A 20,464-nucleotide genomic window follows, 5' to 3' on the forward strand; every position below is an offset into this window, starting at 1 on the left:
AAAGTTGGATTTTCCCTCTATATCTTGTGAATCTTGTCGCTCGGCACGATGGAACAGGTGATCAACACCATGCAAGTCGAGTCGCCAACCTCCACCGCCAGGGGCTTTTCGTGGGACTCGCTACCAGTTGAAGTACGCCAACAAACACTAAGCCGGGTAATTTTACCCAGCTCCGGGAAACGGTGTAACGGCCTAAAGGTGGCTCGATATGCAACAGTGTGCCGCGAATGGCAGGAGATTGTTGAGACTTACACATTCCGGCGTCTTGTCCTCGATCCTAGCTCTCTCAGCGAATTAGCAGCAATAGTCAGACGGAACGACTCTCGTTTAGGATATATCTGAAAACTCTGGCTTTAAGTTAAGCTCGCAAGATATAGGTGTCCTGCTTGCGATAAACCAGAAGATAAAGCAACACAGTATTGGTGAGTGAGATTTCCATCTCCATCTTCATTTAATACAATATACTTTTCTATTAGAGGTGGGCTAATCTAAGTCGTATAGCAACAATATGATCTTCACAAAGTGTATTCAGTCCCTACTGGAGACTCATAAACTCTGGGATCCTGCAAGGCATGGCGTATGGGGAATAACGCTAACGCTATCTATTTCCTCGCCCAGTGATACAGAGCATCGACTAAACCGATTCGAAATGAAGGATGATTATCCATTTCTTTACGTCGAGGACTTAGATCTTGAACCCAGCATATTTGACTTCCACAAGATGAACGCTGTTAATCCATTTACCATTTACCTTCACGGCGATGGCCTTCCGCCGTTATATAATGAGCATGTCAAAAGGATACAGGGAACTCCGCTTCGCTTACAAGCGCAGAGGAATGACCGAGGCCGTTTTGTAAATCAACACAAGACTAGCCTTCCTGCTGTACCTATGATCAAAGGGCTGGTCATCCGCAGACAATTTCGTAGGGAAATTCATGTGGGATCCTTGTCCCAGCTCCTTGGCCAAAGTTTTATAGCACTTAAGTGGTTTCGCTTCGAGAGAACAATCTCTTTAAATCCTTGTCGGCAAATGTCTTTTGATCGAGGTATGTAAGACGCTGGTTAGGGCTTGTGGGCAAGCATTCAATGACCACTAACATTACCTCTCTTATCCAGGCTTCCAGTCACAATTACTCCCATCTCTGCCGACAACCTTGCGTCAATTGTCCCTGACGCAGTGGGAAATCCCCAGAACCGAACTTCTTGATTATGTCTACGATAAGTCAGGATTTCAGATATCTCTGCATGCTGAAGAATACCTGCCTCAGGAGATGGCAAGGCTTTCTAAAAGATTGGAGTATTTCTGCCCACCATGGCAGATGGATACAGCAGCTTTTCTTCAGTTTATGATTAAACCAGGCAAACCATCCAATATGGCCGAAAGAAAAGGCTCTCTAAAACGCGTCATCTTGCGCTGTCCACTCCCAAACTCAGAACACAGCGGACGCGATTTCGTGCGGCTGGTGATTCTCGCAGCGAAAGCGGCCCTGCACTCTCTTCCACAACTTGAAGTCATGGACCTTTGGGGCACATGTGTTGACGGAGAAGAAAGCTCTGCCTATATATTCCGCTATATGTACGAAATGAGTCGAGCCAGAATCGTCTGGAGGAGCCTCGGAAACACCATGATTGCCCAAACGCGAGTTCTTGCCCAGTGGGGAGAGGTAGCACGGGAACATCATCAGATAATTCTCACGAGCGACGTCGCCCCCTTTCTGGAGACGAAGAAGGATGTGGCCAAATCCAAGGGGGCTTGCATATTCCAGCATTTGCTGCTAAAAGATTTGGTGTTTGATCCTATCACGCAGAAACATCTGGAGATTGAAGCACACCTTTTCCCATCGCAGCTGAGTGATACTCTGAATGCAAATGATTCATCTCCAGAATTGTTGCCCATAGACCTAGAAGAAGTGAATGGTGCTGAAATGGATGATGACCTGGAGTCGCTGGAAGCAGAAATGGCGGATTTCGAGGCAAGACGCACTGCTTTGATTCGGAAGCTTTATGGTTAATATTTGGCCCTTGGGTGGGTGACTTTCAGCGAACACTGGTCCCCCCCTTTCTTTGATATATATATTTCTATATGAGTCGAGGAATATTCACTGGAACGACCTCATGAGCCATTACATATGACTATATCTATTAAAGAATACATGTGCTCTTTCCCATGCCTTTCGTCTTGGAATACCAGGAATGGTGGTACACCATTATAAATGATATTTGACCCACCAGTCTATAGACCCATTTCTAACAGAAACACACCCTTTAACATGAACAATCTTCCCGTATTTATATTTCTTATTGCTTTCTGCAAGTCCTCAGATATACCGTCGAAATTCAGTATCCTCCTGAAACAGTTTCATCAATTGGCTTATACGTCACCGTGGAGGGTATGTTTGTTATTCCTCTCCGCGCAGCTTCCTCCATAATAGCGACTGTCGCCGTGGCCCCGATTCGCGTCACCCCTAGTGACATCACATGCAGAAGGTCGTCCAGTGTCCTTACACCTCCAGCAGCCTTGATTTGCACTTTTAGGCTTGAGTGCTGTCGCATAAGCTTTAGATGAGGCACCGTTGCCCCATCGTAAGTGTACGTGCCATTTGCTTGCTTTACAAAACCGTATCCAGTAGATGTTTTGACAAAAGCGACGCCGATGTTAGAGCAGAGTTGGCAGAGTTTGATGATATGCTCCTCTCGCAAGAAGTCGTTCTCAAAAATCACCTTGAGAATAGCGCCATGCTTTGTGACGGCCTCATTGACCCGTCTGATCTCATCTGACACATATTCCCAATCACTACCTAGCGCTTTGCCGATATTAATCACCATATCAATTTCTTCCCCGCCCGCCAAAGCTGCGGCCTCAGCTTCGAAAACCTTCACTTCCGTGGTGCTGTTTCCATGGGGGAAGCCAATTACCGGACAAACGAGTACGGTGGAGCCTTCCAGCTCCTTTTTTGCCATCGGAATAAGGTACGGTTTAACACAAGCGGTTGCAACATTGTAATGTTTAGCGATAGCGAGACCCTCGCGGATCTGATCGTCAGTCATGGTCGGGTGCAGCAACGAATGGTCGATCATCTTGGCAATCTGGTTCAAGGTCACAGTGACCGAATAAGGGTGTTGCTCAGCCATGACTTTTGGACGAGCTGGTGTACTTGGGGAACAGGCGACTGTAGTCACGTCTGGCGATGAGGCATGAACTTATTGTCGAATGATAGATAATAGTGTAATAAAGTGTATTGCCAAGGTCAATTAATATCTACTGGAACGGGGGCAGGACCTCTCTCTTATATGTACTTAGGTAGATCCCCGACACATATCAGACTAATACCTACTCTGTAGGTTCACACTTATTGTGTTGTTGGGAGTTGTTCGACGCGGAACTCTCTAGGTGTTAAATGCCTAATATGGGCATCGTTCCGATGGAAGGATTTCCTAGCCTGGCCTAGTTTCGGATCGGAGCAGCTACTCTAACAGTGTTTGTTCGCCATCTTGTAGGGTCATATTGGACTACCACCTCTGCCGGAATGAAGGTTTCTCGTAGTATGGCTTTTCACGGCCGGAAAGATGTTCTAATGAGACAGACTCGCAGCAAAGTCTCCAGTGCTTGCCAGCGATGCCGGAAGCAAAAACTCAAGGCAAGTCTGCGTACGCATTGAGCCTTAGTTCCGAGAGCTAATGAGATGCGATCAGTGCGATGTCCAACGCCCCTGCACAATGTGTGCCAGGGCAAATGCGGACTGCCTCGGTTCACAAGCATCACAATGGATCATTGAGACGGGCGCCCCAAAGCGAGGCTCCGGTCGGGTGCGTGTGAGAAAGGAAAGCATTGACGACGTGCGGCCTGCCAAAAGATCGCGGCCTGTACGGGGGGATACAGACGGTATACTTGACCGAGATCCCAACGAGAGAGAGGCGCCAGCTGATCTGGACAATGTCACTTATTGCCCGATTCAAGCCGGTGCAGCCCAGACCAAATCCGCACCATGGAACTCTAGCTCGACCATTGGGTTAGTTGAAGAGGTGAATTGTGTTCATTTCATGATCTGTTTGACGAAGCGGCTTATAACGTCCGATCAGGCTTTCCATCACCACCACGCGAGTTCTCCCCAAGATTCTGCGACGTCAGCTTTTTCAGCCAGCCAATGGATGCACCCAAGGACGCTGATCACCGATACAAAGCGAAGAATCGGTTACCAAGACCCGGTACAGAGGGTGCTATCTCGACATGCCAGGAGTAATACGAAGCTAATGCTTGAGCGGTCCAAAATCACAAGCTCGGCAGAAAGGGAGCTTTTGTCTTTGCTTCCATCCCATGACGCCGCTTTGTTGCTTGTCAACAACTACTTTGATCGCATTCACTGGTTCATGTTGCTGTTCCACCAACGCGACTTTAGGGACAGCTTCGAACGAATTTACTCGCCAAATCGTGAGCAGTGTCCACCGAAAGGTACCGGTAGTCAGGTTGGGTATATTGCTGTGCTCCTGGCTGTATGCGCAACCAGCCTCCAGTATACTACTGCTTCTCAAAGGCATACTCTAGCTAGTGAAGGAATTGAGGCAGATGCCTTGAAGGACCGAATCCTTACGACGCTAAGGCTGAGACTGCTGGATGTTTTGTCACTGGGTTCCTTGGAGGCGGTACAGATGTGTGTTCTCTTAGGAAGTTACTATCTGTATCACGGACAGCCCGAGTTAGCCTGGCCTCTCTGTGGGTGCGGACTGCGTATCGCGCAAGCCTTGAATCTTCACCGAAAGGTCCCACTCGATTGCTCGAACCAGGAGGGCCATAATCAACCCAAGATTTCCGCTAGACAGCGTTGCTGGTGGGCGGTGTATGAAATCGAAACTTTCTGCTCTATGATGTATGGCTTTCCTCTGAGTATATCGGATAGCGATTGTGACATCGAAGAACTGGATCCCCACGACGATTGTTCAGCCTCAGCTACTCAGAATCAATCTCCTGACCAACCAACCCTTCTTTTCTTCAAGTGCGCAATGTCAAGACTGTCAAAAATTGTCAAATGTGCATTGACGGAACTTTACGGCACGCACAGAGACCTGGACAAGCAAAATAGGCCAATCGTTGGCGATGTGTCTCGCCTCCAAAGCCTCATAGAAAAAGTGGCCGGTCTTGAGATGAGAATCTTGCAGTGGCAAGAAAGTCTTCCAACCAAATTGCGGCTCGTCCCTTCTAGCAACCCTAGTACCGGACTTGCTCCTCTAATCGGGTTTGTGGGACAGGAACACGATGCTTGCTTCACAGAACAGCTTTTCCAGCTTCAGGCTCTCGTCCTTAAACTAGCCTATGAAAACGCCAGGATCCTAATACATCGGCCACTGCTATCATACAAACTGGTAGCTGTAAAAGGAGCCCCTAAGGACGACAGCGGTACACGCTTAGATCCCTTTCAGCGCTCGATAAGGGCGTGCCGAGAGGCTGCTTTACAAATATCGAGAGTTGGCTCAGCTCCGATATTCAGACACATATCTGACACGTATGCTACTACATTTACCTCTGTACATTTGTTTACCGCAGGTATTACTCTTTGTATCATGACCAGCCTTGATCCGCTCAGTCGCGAATCTCACGAGTCCAAAATGGGAATCCATGGATTGATAGAAATGCAGACCATTCTACAGCCACAGTCAATTGCTGCTGCACAGGGCCTTGAAATTCTGAGAAATCTTATGTCGTTGGTCATGGCCAAAGAAATCAACAGCATGTTTGAAGTCCGGCCCCCTGCCATAGTTGATGAGCAGCAGATATCTGGAGATCCTCCGATCTCCAGTAATCAAGACTTATCCTTTGATCCTGATCAACGACAAAGAGATCCCTTGAACTCACAGCCAGCCACAAGCTCTTCGGAAGTGCAGCTGCAACGCCACACAGTTTTGCCAGAAGGCGATCAAGAGCCGATGAGAGTGGCGTCAGATTTTCTAATGGGCAACACAGAGTTTAGTTTCTGCGAGAACCCCTCAATGACCGAGGCTCTCCTTGACTTTGAACAAGGTAAGCGACAGCAGTATTCCACATGCGCTTGAAGTTCCATGCCAATAACGTGAAACAGTGATCAGCTACCCGCCAAGCGACGTTGCAGATGAAGATCCTCCGAGTCTGACCGAGGATTACCTTTCCCGGAATTATTTTGTCGGACAAGATCAGGCATGGATATGGGGCTGGCACGGCAATATTTAGCCCCGTCTGGGAAGCAATCGAGACAGGTAATGTAGCTTCTCGAATATAAGTGTGCCTCGCCTAAGGATGCCGTGAGTGGACTCGGCTAAGTTACAGGATTCAGTTTCATGTTTAGCCATATCACTCTAGAAACCGTATGTCGTGCTTTTTTACATTAACTAAGAAGAGCCCTGTTTTCGGAGATATTTGAGAGGCCGAAGAATAAAACAGATGCTGTAGTGTCTGCTCGGGGGCTTTGTCCATTCAGAGTGGTAGAAGGCTCTTATAGTACACATGAAGTATCTCGAACACACGGGGCAAATACTGATAAATGCATAGAAACTGCCCGAGGTTTGAATAGTCTACAAAAGCTATAAGCCATAGCGTATATAGGAGCTCCTCTTGCTCATGCTTCAAGGACCTTTCGAGGAAACCTCACTAACTGTGGGAATGAGCGAACTGGTATATAGTTGAACAGAAAGATAATCAGTGGTCGCACGTAGCACAGATGAATTTATGGAAAGAACTCAATTCGCTAGACGAATGACCTGGTGCTCTCAAATACATTTACTGCAAAATACTAGAGGCAGATCATTATAGCATTGCTAATGCCACCGGCCGCTGACCGACCCCCTACTCTTCTCTATCAAAACTCTCTTCAAAAATGTGTCTTATTCCGAATTCGACGAAGGGATTGATATCGTGATTATCTAAGCCAAGCTCAATGTTGGCGCCAAAAAAAAAAAAAAAAAAAAAAAAAAAAAATGGCATTAAACTCAAGAATGGAGCTTGACGGGACCCCGATCTCTTCTACCCATGGTCGTATGTGCTCGTGTCAGTAGCGATCTGACTTCATATGCATCTGGAACGGTTTCGCGTCTCTCCTTGTCTCGTTTCGCCCAAGTCCCACAAGAAATAGACCAATTGCTATGTCCCAGATGGCATAGTAGCATAAGATGAGTACCATAGTTCAACAAAAAGCTCTAGCTGTGGGGTGAAGAGCATTCGCCGGGAGCGCCGGCAGCCACGTCAGCCACGACACATCTGGAGGAGTTGCAAAGCCAGAGTCTCTCCTTGGCTATAATTAGGCTCTAGTTGGATGAGTAAAACCGGGCGTATTCAAGCTCAGTATTGACCGTGATGAATGACCTAATTCGGCCCAGTGTTGTAACAAGGTGGAAAATTGGCCCAGCTTCCCACATAAGTTCCATCGCCGAGGAGGGGATGGAGGCAGAGCAACACAATATCCTCGTTCTGGCTCGTGAAGCTCTCTTTTTCATTCCTAGGCTGTCCTCTTCATGGGGGACCCAGTACAATCATGTCCACAGAGACACCAGCTATGGTCTCAGGCAACCGAAATACATCCACGTCAGAAGCAACGCTACTATCGAGATCTGGAACCTTAGCAAGGACCGAAACTACCGCCTTTCAAAATGATATCACGCGGCGGCTGCAGCTCAAGTCGGTGCTGTTCCAGCAGAAGTTGGACTGGTATACAGTTAAGATGGCCATCAAAACGTCGATACCGCCAGCTGTGCTTGTGTGTGCTATTCAATCGGATAGTTGGACCAACCACTTCAAGACCAATGCTTATTTAGCTCCCATTATATCTGCTTGTGTTCTGCCAGCTCTCCCCCGGGCGATGTTAATTCGACACAATATTCGACTCACATTCGCAATTGTTCTGGCTTACTGTTGGGCACTGCTTGCTGGCTGGTGTGGTGTTCAAGCCAGACAACATACTACAAACAATGTTGACGAACTAAATGCATACAATTCCTCGGCGGAGGCGGTTGTCGCCATCTTTTTAATATTCTTCATTTGGTCTTCGTGCACATTGAAATCTGCATTCCCTGACTGGGGCCTCCAATGTACCATCGCCGGCATCCTTGCTGTCGCGACAATGCCAGGCATAGCTCGAGCCCCTAATACGAAGCAAGTCATTGATCAGACTAACATTATTTTGGAGGCTTTTCTAGTCGGACAAGCTGTTGGCCTTGCCAATGCCCTGATATTATTCCCACAAAGCTGCAGAGACGTCTTCAAAAAGGATATGGGAGCCTGTCTTGATGGGTTGGCAGGCGTCACGCGGACTCAGAGGAAATGCATGCAGGCTATTTTATTAAGGACGATCACTGGCACAGGAGAAATGGACAGCAACCCATGTGCCAGTCAACTTGAGGCCGCTGTGCAACATTTTGTCAACGAGGTCTCCAAGACTCGCCAAAACAGCGAGTATGCAGCACGGGAGATATCTTGGGGTGTTTTTGATCATTCACAGCTTGAGGATATCTCTTCACTGTTGGTAGACCTCATACCACCGGCCTCTGGCCTAAGCTCAGTGGCAGACATGCTGCAACTATCCGCTGCTGCTGGATACAATCTCTCCAACGACGTTTGTGAGATAAACCGTCATTCTGAGACAGACAACGATTCGTCATATGATGATGACTGGCAACATCTCGAAACAGCAATGCATCAGCATTCACAAAAAATGACTGAGGCAATTCTTGAGGGAATTGAGCACGCCAAAGTTCGGCTAGAACTGATAAAGGGACGCTCTCTGTTTAGCAGGTCTCGTGTGAGAAAGGTCGACGTGGAGCACCGCGCTGTTACCGTGAATCCGGGCGAGGCGGGATTCCTCGAATCATATCGCGACGTTTTCGAGAAGGGTCGTGTTCTCGGCCAAGAGGATGAGGCTATAAGTAACAAGAAGCTGCTTGAGTGTTACATTCAACATCGACCACAAGTCGGAAATCTGAGTGAATATACTTCAGAAATGCACTCCAACACTTTGCGTTACTTTCTATTTCTTCACGTAAGTGATATATTGTTTGTCTCCTTCTTAGGTTACTGGTAGCTAAGCATCACAGTCTCAAACTCTCCTGTCGTCTTTGGGAAATGAACTCCTTAATCTCCTCACATTCCTCGACGACTGCTATTCGCGCCCTAAGCGGTTACTCATCCCACCGGTCCTTCACCCCAGCTATTGGGTTGAAAGGTTTGTTAACTTGGGGGGCATCCGACTAGAGAGTACTTCTCAGGACGCAGAAAAACAGACAAACGTCGAACTTGGTCCCGCATTTTACAGTCCAAAAAACCCCGACCACCTCCCACCTAGCAACCTGATGGAGACTATTGGGGATTATATTCGCAAGATCCCTTCTGTTTTTCGTAGTGATCATGCAGCCTTCGGGCTCCGTGTCGCCTGTGCCATCATGACTATAGCTATTATTGCGTTTCTTCACGATTCGCAGAATTTCTATTTCAGACACCGGTTTCTCTGGTCGTTATTTGCCATATTGCTCTCCATGGCTCGCACTGCTGGATCATCAACCTTTCTTTTACTAGGTCGAGTACTTGGTACTCTAGCTTCAATGATAACAAGCTATATTATCTGGTACGTGGTAGACCAAAAGACTCCTGGTATATTGGTCTTCCTCTGGTTGTGGTTCATAGTGCTTGGCTATCTATGTAAGTTGTCTGGCTTCCACGTATCCATCTATTGACGGCAAACTCGATTTCCTTGCTAACTTGTGTATTTTAGTCGTCAAATTCCCTAGTCTCTTCAGCATATGGTTTGTTGCTCTCATTGCTTCAATCGTAATGATAGCGAATGAACTTCAGGTCCGAAAGTTGGGAGAAGCAGCCGTCTTGGCATCTGGACAGGCCGTGTATGCGCCGTATATAATATTTCCTTACCGGCTTGCTTTCGTCACCCTTGGTGTTGTAACTGGATACTTCTGGACAATCTTCCCATACCCTCTCTCCGAACATTCAGAACTCCGCGAAAATATGGCCAAAACCATGTATGGGTTAGCCGGCTATTACATGTGCATCCAACAAACGGTTCTTGCACATCTTCACGGCAATTTCGGTGACATTAAAGATAAAAGAAGCCCCGGCTTTCACCTCCAAGCCGCTCGCCGCCGCATTTTTCACAAATACCAAGCCCTAAGCACCAGCACCAAAACAGGTTACCAGTTCCTCGACTGGGAATTCGGTCTTGGCGGCCGCTTTCCTAAGCAAACATATGGCGAGATGATCTCCATCCTCGAGCGTCTTGGAAGCTACATGACTCTTATAAGCTATGTGTCCCGGGAATTGAAGGCTTCAAAGGCGACCTCCTCTTGGTGGGCCAACGACCCAACTGGTACAGCTCAAGCTCATTTAATTCCTAAAGGCGTCACAACGAGAATGATCATATTGCATTCTGCGCTGAGTCGGGCGCATCCGCTGCCACCAAAACTGACAGAGTTAGAAATACCGCACATGGGTGAATTCTTAACCAGAGATGTACCTGCAGATGCGGGATTCGCGGCCGCGGCATTAATTCACAGTGTTACTTGGTACTTGATTCGCGATGTCAATCGTTTGACTCAGTAAGTGGCAAGCTCTGTCTTGATATTCATATTCTTATTTCCCATAAGAAGCTCCTCCTTCTTGTGTAATGAAACTTGGTGCTAATATGTCCTTGCGCGAGCAGACTGGCGAGAGAACTCGTTGGAGAACTCAGCTTTTCGTTTAGCATTATTCATGACAGGCATACTGAAAACGGCCTGTAGTGGCGGAGCATGGTTATCAACGCATACCATTTTCTCTATTCAATTTATCAAGTATCTGAACCTCAAGTAACAGATGAGAAGAAACGTGGTGCTCGCCAATGAAAGCATCCTCTAGGGATTATAGAAAGAGGCCCGAATGAAGCATTTATAAGAGAACAATAGCAGTTGCACATAGCTTTCCTCACTCTAATCAATGAGAGCATTTCCAGCAATTTCATCACATCCTAATCCTTTCAATCAGCTCTCTGAACACCACACCAATCCCATGGCCGGGTAGCTGCCTCGAATATTGGGGGCATATTACCCCAATACTCAACCTCTGCAGGCGGGTTGCTATGCGGCCACCAGTCTGTGGTCGCAAAAAGCTCTCTGCGAACAGCTGCCTTAACAACCTTGCCTGAGATATTACGTGGAATCTCCTCTCCGTCTTTCAGTATTCGGAGAATAGCGGGAAGCATATACATGGGCAGGCTCTGCATGAGATCCGACCGGATGCGAGCCAGGCTAATCTCAGGCGCCGGTACACTACTCGTTGCATCAAGGCGAATAGCAGCTGCGCAGAGTTCTTTTGCTTCGTGATCTGGAATCGCAAGGACACATGCTTCTGAGATGTAAGATAGATCTAGTAGGCTTTGTTCCACTTTCTGTAATGGAATGCGAAAGAAACGGAAAAAAGCAACTATGAGCTGGGGTTAGCTGATTCATTCCTACTGAGTAGATGTGATTGCCTCCAAGCCGCCCCTACAAAACAAAACTTACAATCATGGTTTTTTCTACCTGTAAAATAATATTGGCCATCTCTTAGCTCAGCAAGATCGCCGGTTTTATAGTATCCCTCTTCATCAAATGCAGCGCGAGTTAAGTCATCCTCGCCAACGTAGCTATACAGAACCGCAATGTGAGTATTGGTGTTGTCAAAATGAGTTCCTGGGAGTAATACTTACCCAATGAGCATGAATGGGCTCTTCACAAGGATTTCGCCGGTGTTACCCTCTGAAAGTTTCACCTTGATATTGGGAATTGGAGATCCAATGAGAGACTATTGCCACTGTGATTAGTTCTGAACCCGCGACTGTCCATAATCGTGAAAATGCAATAGAACATACAATGGTAGTCACAGGATCTCTCGTAGCAATGGTGAGACCGCCCAATTCCGTTGCACTGTAGCCAATATACATGTGCAAACCAGTTAAATCAGTCCAGAACTTCAAGATTGAGTGATCAATCATCCCTGCGGAGCACTTTAGCCCATCAAGTGCCTTGAACCAGCTGGCATATTCGTCGCGTTTCTCATTGGGAACTTGCCCGTCAGAGTTTATTAACAGCTCCCTCATGTTTCTTAATAACGTTGGTGTGAAAGCGGCTTGTGTAATGCGATGGGTTCTGAACGCGTTTAGAACTTCCTTCGCACTGCCTTTTTCTCCGAGTGTGTAAAGCTCCTTTCCAGATAGCATGGGCATGATCAGAGTTCGCGCCCCACCGATCCAATGCCCTGGACGATAGTTGATGCAGGCTTCTCCTGGCTTCGCAAGACTCACGTTGGTGAAGCAGTTTCTCGGAAGAATCGCACCTTTAGGCAGACCAGTGGTGCCAGACGTGAAGAGAACCATGCCTGGGCCATCTGGTGCAAGTTGAACGCCTTCATCAATATCGACATTGGAGGCCCGGATGGGTTCAGCATCATGAGAGATGGGTAGTGTAAAGGCGGTTCCGCCTTGGCTATTAATAAATGCAGCTATCTTCGCAGCCCTCTCAATACAATCGTTGCTGCCAATCAAGATGCAAGTGGCTTTTGTGATTGACAAGAAATGAGATGCTTCTTCTGGAAGAATACCGGAGCCTTTTTCGTTATGAAGTTAGATAGAAGTCATAAACGTATGCCGTTTTGTCCGGCATTCAGAGCGACTTACCGAACGGAATACATGCACCACCAATGGCCCGGATAGCGAAGAAGGCGACAAGGAATTCATAACCACTGCGTGTAAGAACAGGAATGTATGGGGTTTCCTGATGTAGTATACCATGCTCATCAATTATGGACGATGGTAACTGCATGAGGAGCTCGTTGCGTGTGCGTATAACATCACCAAATAGCTGTGAATAGCTTTTCTCATAGCCACAAACGTCATGAATGACTATAGCTGAGTCGGATCTGTTTGTGCTTGCATGTAGCAATTTCGCCAGAACAGGGTCATGCGGAAATCTATGGAGTTTGCCGATTGTCATTGTATTCGTTTTCCTTCCCTTCTTTTACTTGCTCTCTATTGTTAAAAAAGTCGCTGAAGCAAAAATTAAAGAGAGAGAAGGAGGCAAGGTGGGGAGGAAGATTGCTATACTATTCAGGTTCAGCTCGTCGCAGCTCCAAGGCGAGTAGATCCAATACGAATATTCTGAATCTTACCGTAATACTCTTACTCATATTACTCACCGCCTCAGACATGTTTTGATCATTGGCGTCACCATGCGTAATGTCTCAGTTCTGGGAGCAATGTCTCAGTTCTGGGAGCAATGTCTCAGCTCTGGGAGCAATGTCTCAGTTGTGGAAGCATTGTCTCAGTTATAGATACAGGTACGATCTCGTAGTAGTACAAGAATGTTTCAGTACAGTAATACTAGGACCATGAATCATACTTGCGTGATGCTTTGTTCCATGCCCTCAATAACAGGGAACCCTTGGGACCTATGATGAGCGTTCCCGCTGTGTCGGGGCGTCTAGTGACGCGAGGGGTGTGATGGTGCGATGCATCTACAATATCCAACCACTTGACATATTTTCCTCTCCTGAAAGGCCGTGCTATACCCTATTATCACTAGACCTCTTTCTCCCTTTTTTAACATTTGAATTAGGTCATATAAAGTGCAGCTATTCCGTGTAGATAAAAGCAGTCAGATCTGAATCAACTCGGCACGAGATTATTGATGCCTTTGCCCAGACATTGCGATTAGCTGTCTTGGAACTATCTCTCTTTATGGTCTCTTGGACCCTTGGAAATTCATCAATATCTTCAGTTACCCCTATACTATAAGCAACAGCGAACTTTACTGGACGTATCTTGTTGAGGAAGTACTGTCCGTTGTATCCCGCCATGTTCCCGGAAACGATTGCACCGTCGACGACAGGGCAGATTGCCCTTATTCCAGAGCTTATCCCATCCGACGCTCTGCGAATATTCCTAGATCAACACCCAGGAGTGCAATTTCTTCGCCTCCAATGGCAGGATCATTCAGGCCTCCTGAGGGCCCGCATTGTGCCCATTGAGCATGGACTGACCATCGCCGCCGGAGAGAGAGTCTTTCATGTACCGCCTATTGCGTTCCACTGTATCGTGGATAACAACTTGCTGCCCGAGCTCGACCCAACAGGCAACGACTGGCTGGTGCCTGATTGGAGCTCCCTGCAGACGCGACCGACGTTGGATCCTCTGTATTGCAATGTGATGTGCAAAGTTGTCGAATATGCCCCAGCGCGGCCCGGGCCTAACTGGAACCTTTGCCCTCGCCGTGCTCTGGAGACAGTCGGTAAAAAAGCCGAAGAAATGTTTGGGGTGTATTTTCTTGTTGGGTTTGAAGTGGAATTTGAGGTCATGAAGGCCTCTGCAGAGGGAATCCTGATTCCCTATAGTTCTGGATTTGGACGATTCTCTGTCTGCGGCCTCCGCGATCCATGTTATGAGCATTTTGAAGAGGCGATTCGGGTGCTGTTGGCGGCAGGCGTCAAGATTGATGCCTTTCAGACAGAGGGGCGGCGTGGACAATACGAATTGACCCTCGGATGCCTCCCTCCGCTTGCTGCTGTCGACCAGTTGATACTCGTTCACGATACTCTCAAGCGCATCTTCAACCGCCATGGCTTAATGGTAACTATGTCGCCCCGACCAGTTGAGTCACGACGGCAGTCGACAGGACAGCATACTCACATCTCCATCAACCCACCCCATATGCAAAACCACTTCCTGGCCGGTATGCTACAGCGTCTTCCGCAACTGTGCGCCTTCTGCCTACCTTACGAGATATCTTATGAGCGTGTCCAGCCATATCTTGCTGGTCATTTGGTTGGCTGGGGCACTGAGAACCGTGTAGTGCCGATTCGAAAGATCAAGGCTGGGCATTGGGAGGTCCGTTGCATCGACGCAACGGCCAACATGTACTTGGCCCTGGCAGGAATCTTGAGTGCCGGATTGCTCGGTTGCACCAACAAGGAGCCTCTGTTATGGCCAGATACAGGCATCATGACAGACCCGTGGCCCAAGGATGCAAAATCTCTCCCCAAGAGTATAGGAGAGGCGCTCGATCGTCTGGAAGAAAATCACAAAGATCTTGAGGCTATGATGGAGAGTGGTGTCATTCAGCACTATCTACGCGTAAAGAGAACAGAGGCGGCAAAACTGCGCGAGACAGACGTGGAGGGAACGCGCCAACTGATGAATGAGCTATTTTAGATAATGTTAGTCGGAAGTGCCTGAGTGAGCCTAAAGCTAGAAATGAATTGATGATGGATCATATATCTGTATTTTTGCCGGGTCGCAGAAGAGGCATCGGGGCTCCATTTCAATAACGAGCCAGGAAACCTGAACAATGGCCACCATTTTAGTGCGAGGTTCAACGGTTCTCAAAAGCAGAAGTGCATGATCTCTAAATCCAAGTTTGGAGTCTTCGGACGTGTAAAAATGGAAGATTTTGAACTCAATTCAAGCGCTTGACAGGACCCCGAATTCTCCACTACCTATGGACATATGTCTGATCTTCTACTAATTAGACTTACGGAGCCATCTTGAAACAAGCTAACCTTGAAGTCTAGAAAGAAATATTCCCATACAGAATTTTAAGCAATATGTTCGAAGTAGAGAGTAATGTGATGTATATGTTTTCCAAATGGTCCCATCTTCAGCAATCCAATATACTGGACGTCCAGAGCGTTAACTTCAGTCACCTAAATATATATACCTCCTTTCACAGGACTGATAGAGCTTGCTAGATCAATAACAATGTCTCATTGAGTCACAGCATTTAAGCGAGATAACGTTGCATGAACCGATTCCCTTGGTCGAACTATCACCTGCGATACGAGTCGAGCCCTACCTCATCTCACATAGTAAATCTCCTGTTGAGGTAAACCGACTTGATTGGTAAATTTTTATTAGGCAATTACCAAGCTTTCTAATCGTTACTTTAGCCAACCAGAGTGAAGTGTAATTTCCAAGGTTGTGTTGCTTGATGTGACCAAATGCCAGCGCTAAATGAAGCTTAAACAAAATTTGACCGGCAATTGGTGTTTATTGCTCTAGCACACCGCTGTTTAAAGGATCAAGACTTCATTCTATTATTTTTGTTGTGCTAAATGGATGCCTCGCAATGTCGTGTCTGTGGCGTTGGGAAATCCCTTGGTGTCTACATACTCGACATCCAAACCAAAGCACGCTTCTGTGCATTCACGCTCTACAATAGCCTAGTATTATTAATCAAGAAGAGTTTGACATCTCTACAGCTTTCGAAGGATATAAGTCATGCCGCCTAATAGGCCAAATAGGATGGTCTCGATCGAACGAGATGACTAACTAAGCGGCTTTGACTGCCCTTATGGACGCCTTTAGCGGGCACGAGACTTGTTTAGTTTGATGTGTCTTGTAATAAACCATTGCCCTTTCTAGGCAACCGGACAATTCCTATCTCGGATGCAAGTAAATCATATTGGCTGCCCCGCCCTACGAGTTCTCAAAGCCTGTCAACACATGATATAAGTCGGTTTCTTTGTAAAATGATTGATTGGATAAGAAATCTGTACCAATAATTTCCCTGGAATTGACAAAGTTCAAGGCAACTTTTTCCGAGCTGTGGGGATCTTCGCGATATTGTTGGCCTAATTGGGTTGGATTGACCATGAAGGGATAAGCCACATCCCTAGTATGGGGTACATATACCGGTTTGGGCAATTATTTCTTTCAACTCCTGTATAATTTAGACTTATAATGACACCGATGAATTATAAGACTCGATAATGGGCTTAGTTATTATAAGTAGTCGCTTTTGAGACTGGCTCTTCTACAACCACCAGCCAGGTTGCAAAGACATCTGCGAGCTATTTTGCATGCCTACGCATGGGAATCTTGTCGACAAGTCAATCACCTAATTCTCTGTATCGTGTATACGAGGATACGTGTAACTTCCTGAGCCATGGCGTGGACCGAAGCTTCTATCCCTGATCTCACAGGCAAAGTCATACTAGTGACAGGTGGAAAGTGAGTTGTATACCCATCTTCCAATCACCAACACCCAACTAACGAAAATGAATCAGCTCTAGTCTTGGGCTTGAAACAGTCAAACAACTGGCGTTGCATGGTGCCAAGGTATATGTAGGGGCAAGATCTGAATCTCGAGCGAAACAGGCAATTAATGAGATTCTTTCTCAACACCCATCCATACCCAAAGAGCGGATGGAATGGCTTCCATTGGATCTAGAAAATCTGCAAAATGTCATTGAAGCGGCAAAAATACTTTCTACCACTGAAAGTAGACTTGATGTTTTGGGTAAGTAGCATTCGTCATCTCGATTAACGATAGCATGCTAATATGTTTATTGAAGTCAATAATGCAGGCATTGGACCAGAAACTTTTATAACCACAAAGGAAGGATTGGAACAGACAATCGGGGTGAAGTGAGTACACCGCTTGAAGCTAGCGCTTTCCATTTTCCTCTTTCTACTTTTTCCATTATACTGATATATCTGTCTAGTCATGTCGGCCATTTTTTTCTCACAAGAAGCCTTCTACCGTTGCTCAAGGCTACAGCAAAAGTGCCAGGCTCTGACGTCCGGATCGTTACGGTATGTCCTCTTGACAAAAGAATCTTCCAAGATGGTTTGACTAAGTGACATTTAAGGTGAGCTCTGTGGCTGAGACGTTTGCGCCTAAAAGCAATAACTTTACAAGTATAAAGGACCTTAAGGATCCTGGAGCAGCGAACCCTAATGACTACACCTCTCGCAAAGCGACTTTTAACGCTACGGCGCCAGTAAACTGGCTAATATCCTCTTTACAAAGGAACTACAAAACAAGCTCACTCAAGAAGATGCCAACATCACAGCTTTAACACTTGACCCAGGTCCAGTTTCAACCGAAAGCGGCATGGGAATCTTCCCCGGTGTATTGAAGCCAGTCTTGAAGTTGGTCATGAAAAGTGTCGCAAAAGGCGCTTTAAAGCAACTCTTCTGTGCAACTGCGGTAGAAGTTGCAAAAAACCCTGATCGCTACAAAGGTCAGTTTTTGAATGGCCCCGACAAGATTGACCAACCATCAGATAAGGCTCGCAACAGAGAGTTGGCTCGATCGCTTTGGCGAATTACAGAGGAGGCATTAGCAGAGGCGGGAATCTCAACTTTACCTTAAACTTAATGTTTAGTCCCGATCTTGTATATTTCGTATAGATTAATGGGTGTATCTGATCCATCAGAATTAATTGAAGTGCTGGGTGTTTCATCTCAACTCAATGCAGTCCTGGGTGGATAGAATTTATAGATCAAATGATACACTAACAAAGCGACAGCAGCACACGCATTTGCCAAACGAATCCACTATCCTGTCTCAGCAATCCAATTGATAAGATCGCACCATACAAGCTCATGACATAATATTATTCCCCATAAATCCAAGAAAGTAGACGATGAGATCATGTAGAAGCAGACGCTTACGTTTGAGCAGCTGGGGGGATGATAGCGTCTAGTCTAGGCACCGACACCAGAGCCTCAAGCCTCTCTCGCTTCCTAAGTAAGCCCAAGTTCATAGGATCTACGCCCTGCAAGTTTCCCATGGCCGGTTTGGCAGGGTCGAAGACGATGGGATCATCAATGGCTGTCTTATACAACCAACGGTTCTTGAGCTCCTGAACCTTGTCGCCGAAACCGCCATGGGCTGCAATCCTGAAAACGGCCTGAAACTTGGAATCGCTCTTGCGCTCAACAAGCATAGCGACGCGAAACTTTGGTGTGATAGAAAGCTTCTGGCTCTTGTTGTATACGAGATCCCACCACACCGTATGCGCTCGGCCATTGCTAAAGTGTCGCCCGGCTCTGCCCCGTTCAAAGTACTTTTGTTCGTGGGTAGACTCGCTTTCATGGCCGAAAGTGATGTTTGCTGCACTAATACCATTTACCTGGGGATTGATCTGTAGCTCTTGGCTGTTCTTGTTACGCTCATTTGCCGTCGACTGACGGAGCTCGGCCATGTATTCAAACGGGCCGTAGGCGAGCACAGCCGGGGACGAAGCTGGTTCGCCACCAACTTGATGCGATCCCGTATATTCAGAAAAGGTATAGCTAGTGGTTGCACTTGTGAACATGCTACCCTCGTTCAAGGCTTCGAGTTGGTAATCGACAATAATCAGCGAGGCGGGGGTCTTGGACACTGAGTCCAGCGTTCCATGGATACAAGCACTAAGCAACGCCTGGACTTTGTAGGGGCTGGTAGTGCCCCGATCAGTGATTACACTGCGCTGAACTTCATCGAGGGGGTCGTTTCTCTCTCGAATGATGCCTTCGTCTAATGAAACTTCAAAAAGCTCTCCCGTTAGACCCTTGGCCAGGTCATCCTGAGAAGCCATTTCGTCCTTGTTGCTAGACAACAACCTACTGGGTAGTACACACGTTGATTGTCAGTTACATGTATCTACCACTTTGGGTTTGGCTCGAAGCTAACTCACTGGCGTTGAAGATCAGGTACGAACAGCCGGGCACAGCCGTTCTTTGTTGTAACGGATCGCAGGTGTGGATAGTAGAGATTAGACACAACCCGGCCCGCAAACAGGATGTAGCAACACTTGGGTTCCTCTACTTTGCGAGAGAAGATTTCACATCCCAGCCTCCCAAGCGGTCGAGCGGGGTTAGAAATATACAAATACTCTTCCGGTGTGTGACAACGCTATACTGTTTTGGCGTGTAACTTGCAGGCCATTGCCATTCGGCCATGTCACTCAGTATTATGAGACGGCCTATGTCTCCAAACCTCCTCACTCACCGTTATGTGCCCGACCATGGAGAGGCGAAGGACCCTGTGGCCCAATATCCGGGATGACTTGGCTAAAGGCACAATCTGTACTGTCTCAGACTTAGACGGGGCTTTAATGGCTTTAGCGCGAAACCCGCCACCAACTTCGTGGTTCGACAGCCTCGAAGAGATGTGGAATAAACCAGACAGTACTGAGCTCTTAGACTATCTTCTTGGCTGGGGTACGGTATCGTTCCGATTCTGTGTTATCCGTCAGGCCATAATGAGATTTTCGGAGAGGAAGAGGGAGCATCACATGATTCAATCGGGAGCAGCTCAACTGCTAAGAATTGAAGAACTCGAGGGGAATGACCAACCCTTCGAACTCGCTCCAGAAATTCTTGCAGAACGAATCCTACAAAAGGACCCCCAGGTGCTTAGTGAGTTGGATGGTAGGAACAACGGAGAGGGCAACAGTCTGCTTCACTATGCTATCGAATATGACGTTGAGAAAGTCGTCGACGTTATTCTCAAAATCTTCAAGGACAATAACATCGAAGATCTGGAGAGGCTCCTAGTCGAATCTAGCGAAATTCGAGAATCGCCCTTCATGATACTGATTAAGAAAAATAAGAGCCTGGGACTAGCCCAAAAAATTCTCCAGGCTCTGCCGGCCCTCAAAATAGATAACTCAATCCTCGGGAAGGCTATTGATCTTAAAAGAGATGAATTCCTGCTTTTCCTC

General features: G+C 47.1%; 8 protein-coding genes across 8 annotated transcripts; 5 read left to right on the forward strand and 3 right to left on the reverse strand.

Annotated features, from left to right (window-relative positions):
* Positions 1 to 48: 48 nt before the first annotated feature.
* On the forward strand, positions 49 to 2,053 carry M431DRAFT_541836 (hypothetical protein; the record flags this gene model as incomplete). The annotated part of the gene is made up of 4 exons (XM_024921107.1): positions 49 to 325; positions 359 to 422; positions 502 to 1,046; positions 1,117 to 2,053. 4 exons carry the CDS (start codon positions 49 to 51, stop codon positions 2,010 to 2,012), a joined length of 1,782 nt encoding a protein of 593 aa, XP_024769868.1. The 3' UTR covers positions 2,013 to 2,053.
* A 173-nt stretch (positions 2,054 to 2,226) lies between these two features.
* M431DRAFT_541845 (hypothetical protein) lies at positions 2,227 to 3,312 on the reverse strand. Its single transcript, XM_024921108.1, has one exon. The coding sequence runs from the start codon at positions 3,130 to 3,132 to the stop codon at positions 2,338 to 2,340; it is 795 nt and encodes a 264-aa protein (XP_024769869.1). The 5' UTR covers positions 3,133 to 3,312; the 3' UTR covers positions 2,227 to 2,337.
* Positions 3,313 to 3,717: 405 nt separating this feature from the next.
* On the forward strand, positions 3,718 to 6,199 carry M431DRAFT_499635 (hypothetical protein; the record flags this gene model as incomplete). Its single annotated transcript, XM_024917819.1, has 3 exons — positions 3,718 to 4,023; positions 4,081 to 6,013; positions 6,072 to 6,199. The coding sequence occupies 3 exons, from the start codon at positions 3,718 to 3,720 to the stop codon at positions 6,197 to 6,199; spliced, it is 2,367 nt and encodes a 788-aa protein (XP_024769870.1).
* A 1,318-nt stretch (positions 6,200 to 7,517) lies between these two features.
* Positions 7,518 to 10,564, forward strand: M431DRAFT_95903 (hypothetical protein; the record flags this gene model as incomplete). The annotated part of the gene is made up of 3 exons (XM_024924756.1): positions 7,518 to 8,996; positions 9,052 to 9,652; positions 9,726 to 10,564. 3 exons carry the CDS (start codon positions 7,518 to 7,520, stop codon positions 10,562 to 10,564), a joined length of 2,919 nt encoding a protein of 972 aa, XP_024769871.1.
* Positions 10,565 to 10,976: 412 nt separating this feature from the next.
* Positions 10,977 to 12,969, reverse strand: M431DRAFT_486156 (hypothetical protein; the record flags this gene model as incomplete). Its single annotated transcript, XM_024916363.1, has 5 exons — positions 10,977 to 11,422; positions 11,503 to 11,624; positions 11,688 to 11,782; positions 11,850 to 12,583; positions 12,654 to 12,969. 5 exons carry the CDS (start codon positions 12,967 to 12,969, stop codon positions 10,977 to 10,979), a joined length of 1,713 nt encoding a protein of 570 aa, XP_024769872.1.
* A 611-nt stretch (positions 12,970 to 13,580) lies between these two features.
* Positions 13,581 to 15,554, forward strand: M431DRAFT_512404 (hypothetical protein). Its single transcript, XM_024919830.1, has one exon. It carries the CDS (start codon positions 13,830 to 13,832, stop codon positions 15,180 to 15,182), a length of 1,353 nt encoding a protein of 450 aa, XP_024769873.1. The 5' UTR covers positions 13,581 to 13,829; the 3' UTR covers positions 15,183 to 15,554.
* Positions 15,555 to 16,914: 1,360 nt separating this feature from the next.
* On the forward strand, positions 16,915 to 18,209 carry M431DRAFT_541849 (hypothetical protein; the record flags this gene model as incomplete). Its single annotated transcript, XM_024921109.1, has 6 exons — positions 16,915 to 16,979; positions 17,036 to 17,268; positions 17,324 to 17,396; positions 17,474 to 17,564; positions 17,621 to 17,752; positions 17,782 to 18,209. 6 exons carry the CDS (start codon positions 16,915 to 16,917, stop codon positions 18,124 to 18,126), a joined length of 939 nt encoding a protein of 312 aa, XP_024769874.1. The 3' UTR covers positions 18,127 to 18,209.
* Positions 18,210 to 18,378: 169 nt separating this feature from the next.
* M431DRAFT_534369 (hypothetical protein) lies at positions 18,379 to 19,519 on the reverse strand. The gene is made up of 2 exons (XM_024920918.1): positions 19,436 to 19,519; positions 18,379 to 19,364 (listed from the first exon to the last, which is right to left on the reverse strand). The coding sequence occupies exon 2, from the start codon at positions 19,334 to 19,336 to the stop codon at positions 18,425 to 18,427; it is 912 nt and encodes a 303-aa protein (XP_024769875.1). The 5' UTR covers positions 19,337 to 19,364; positions 19,436 to 19,519; the 3' UTR covers positions 18,379 to 18,424.
* Between the last annotated feature and the right edge of the window lie 945 nt (positions 19,520 to 20,464).

Source organism: Trichoderma harzianum (assembly GCF_003025095.1).
Source record: "Trichoderma harzianum CBS 226.95 unplaced genomic scaffold M431scaffold_15, whole genome shotgun sequence".
Lineage (NCBI taxonomy): Eukaryota > Fungi > Ascomycota > Sordariomycetes > Hypocreales > Hypocreaceae > Trichoderma > Trichoderma harzianum.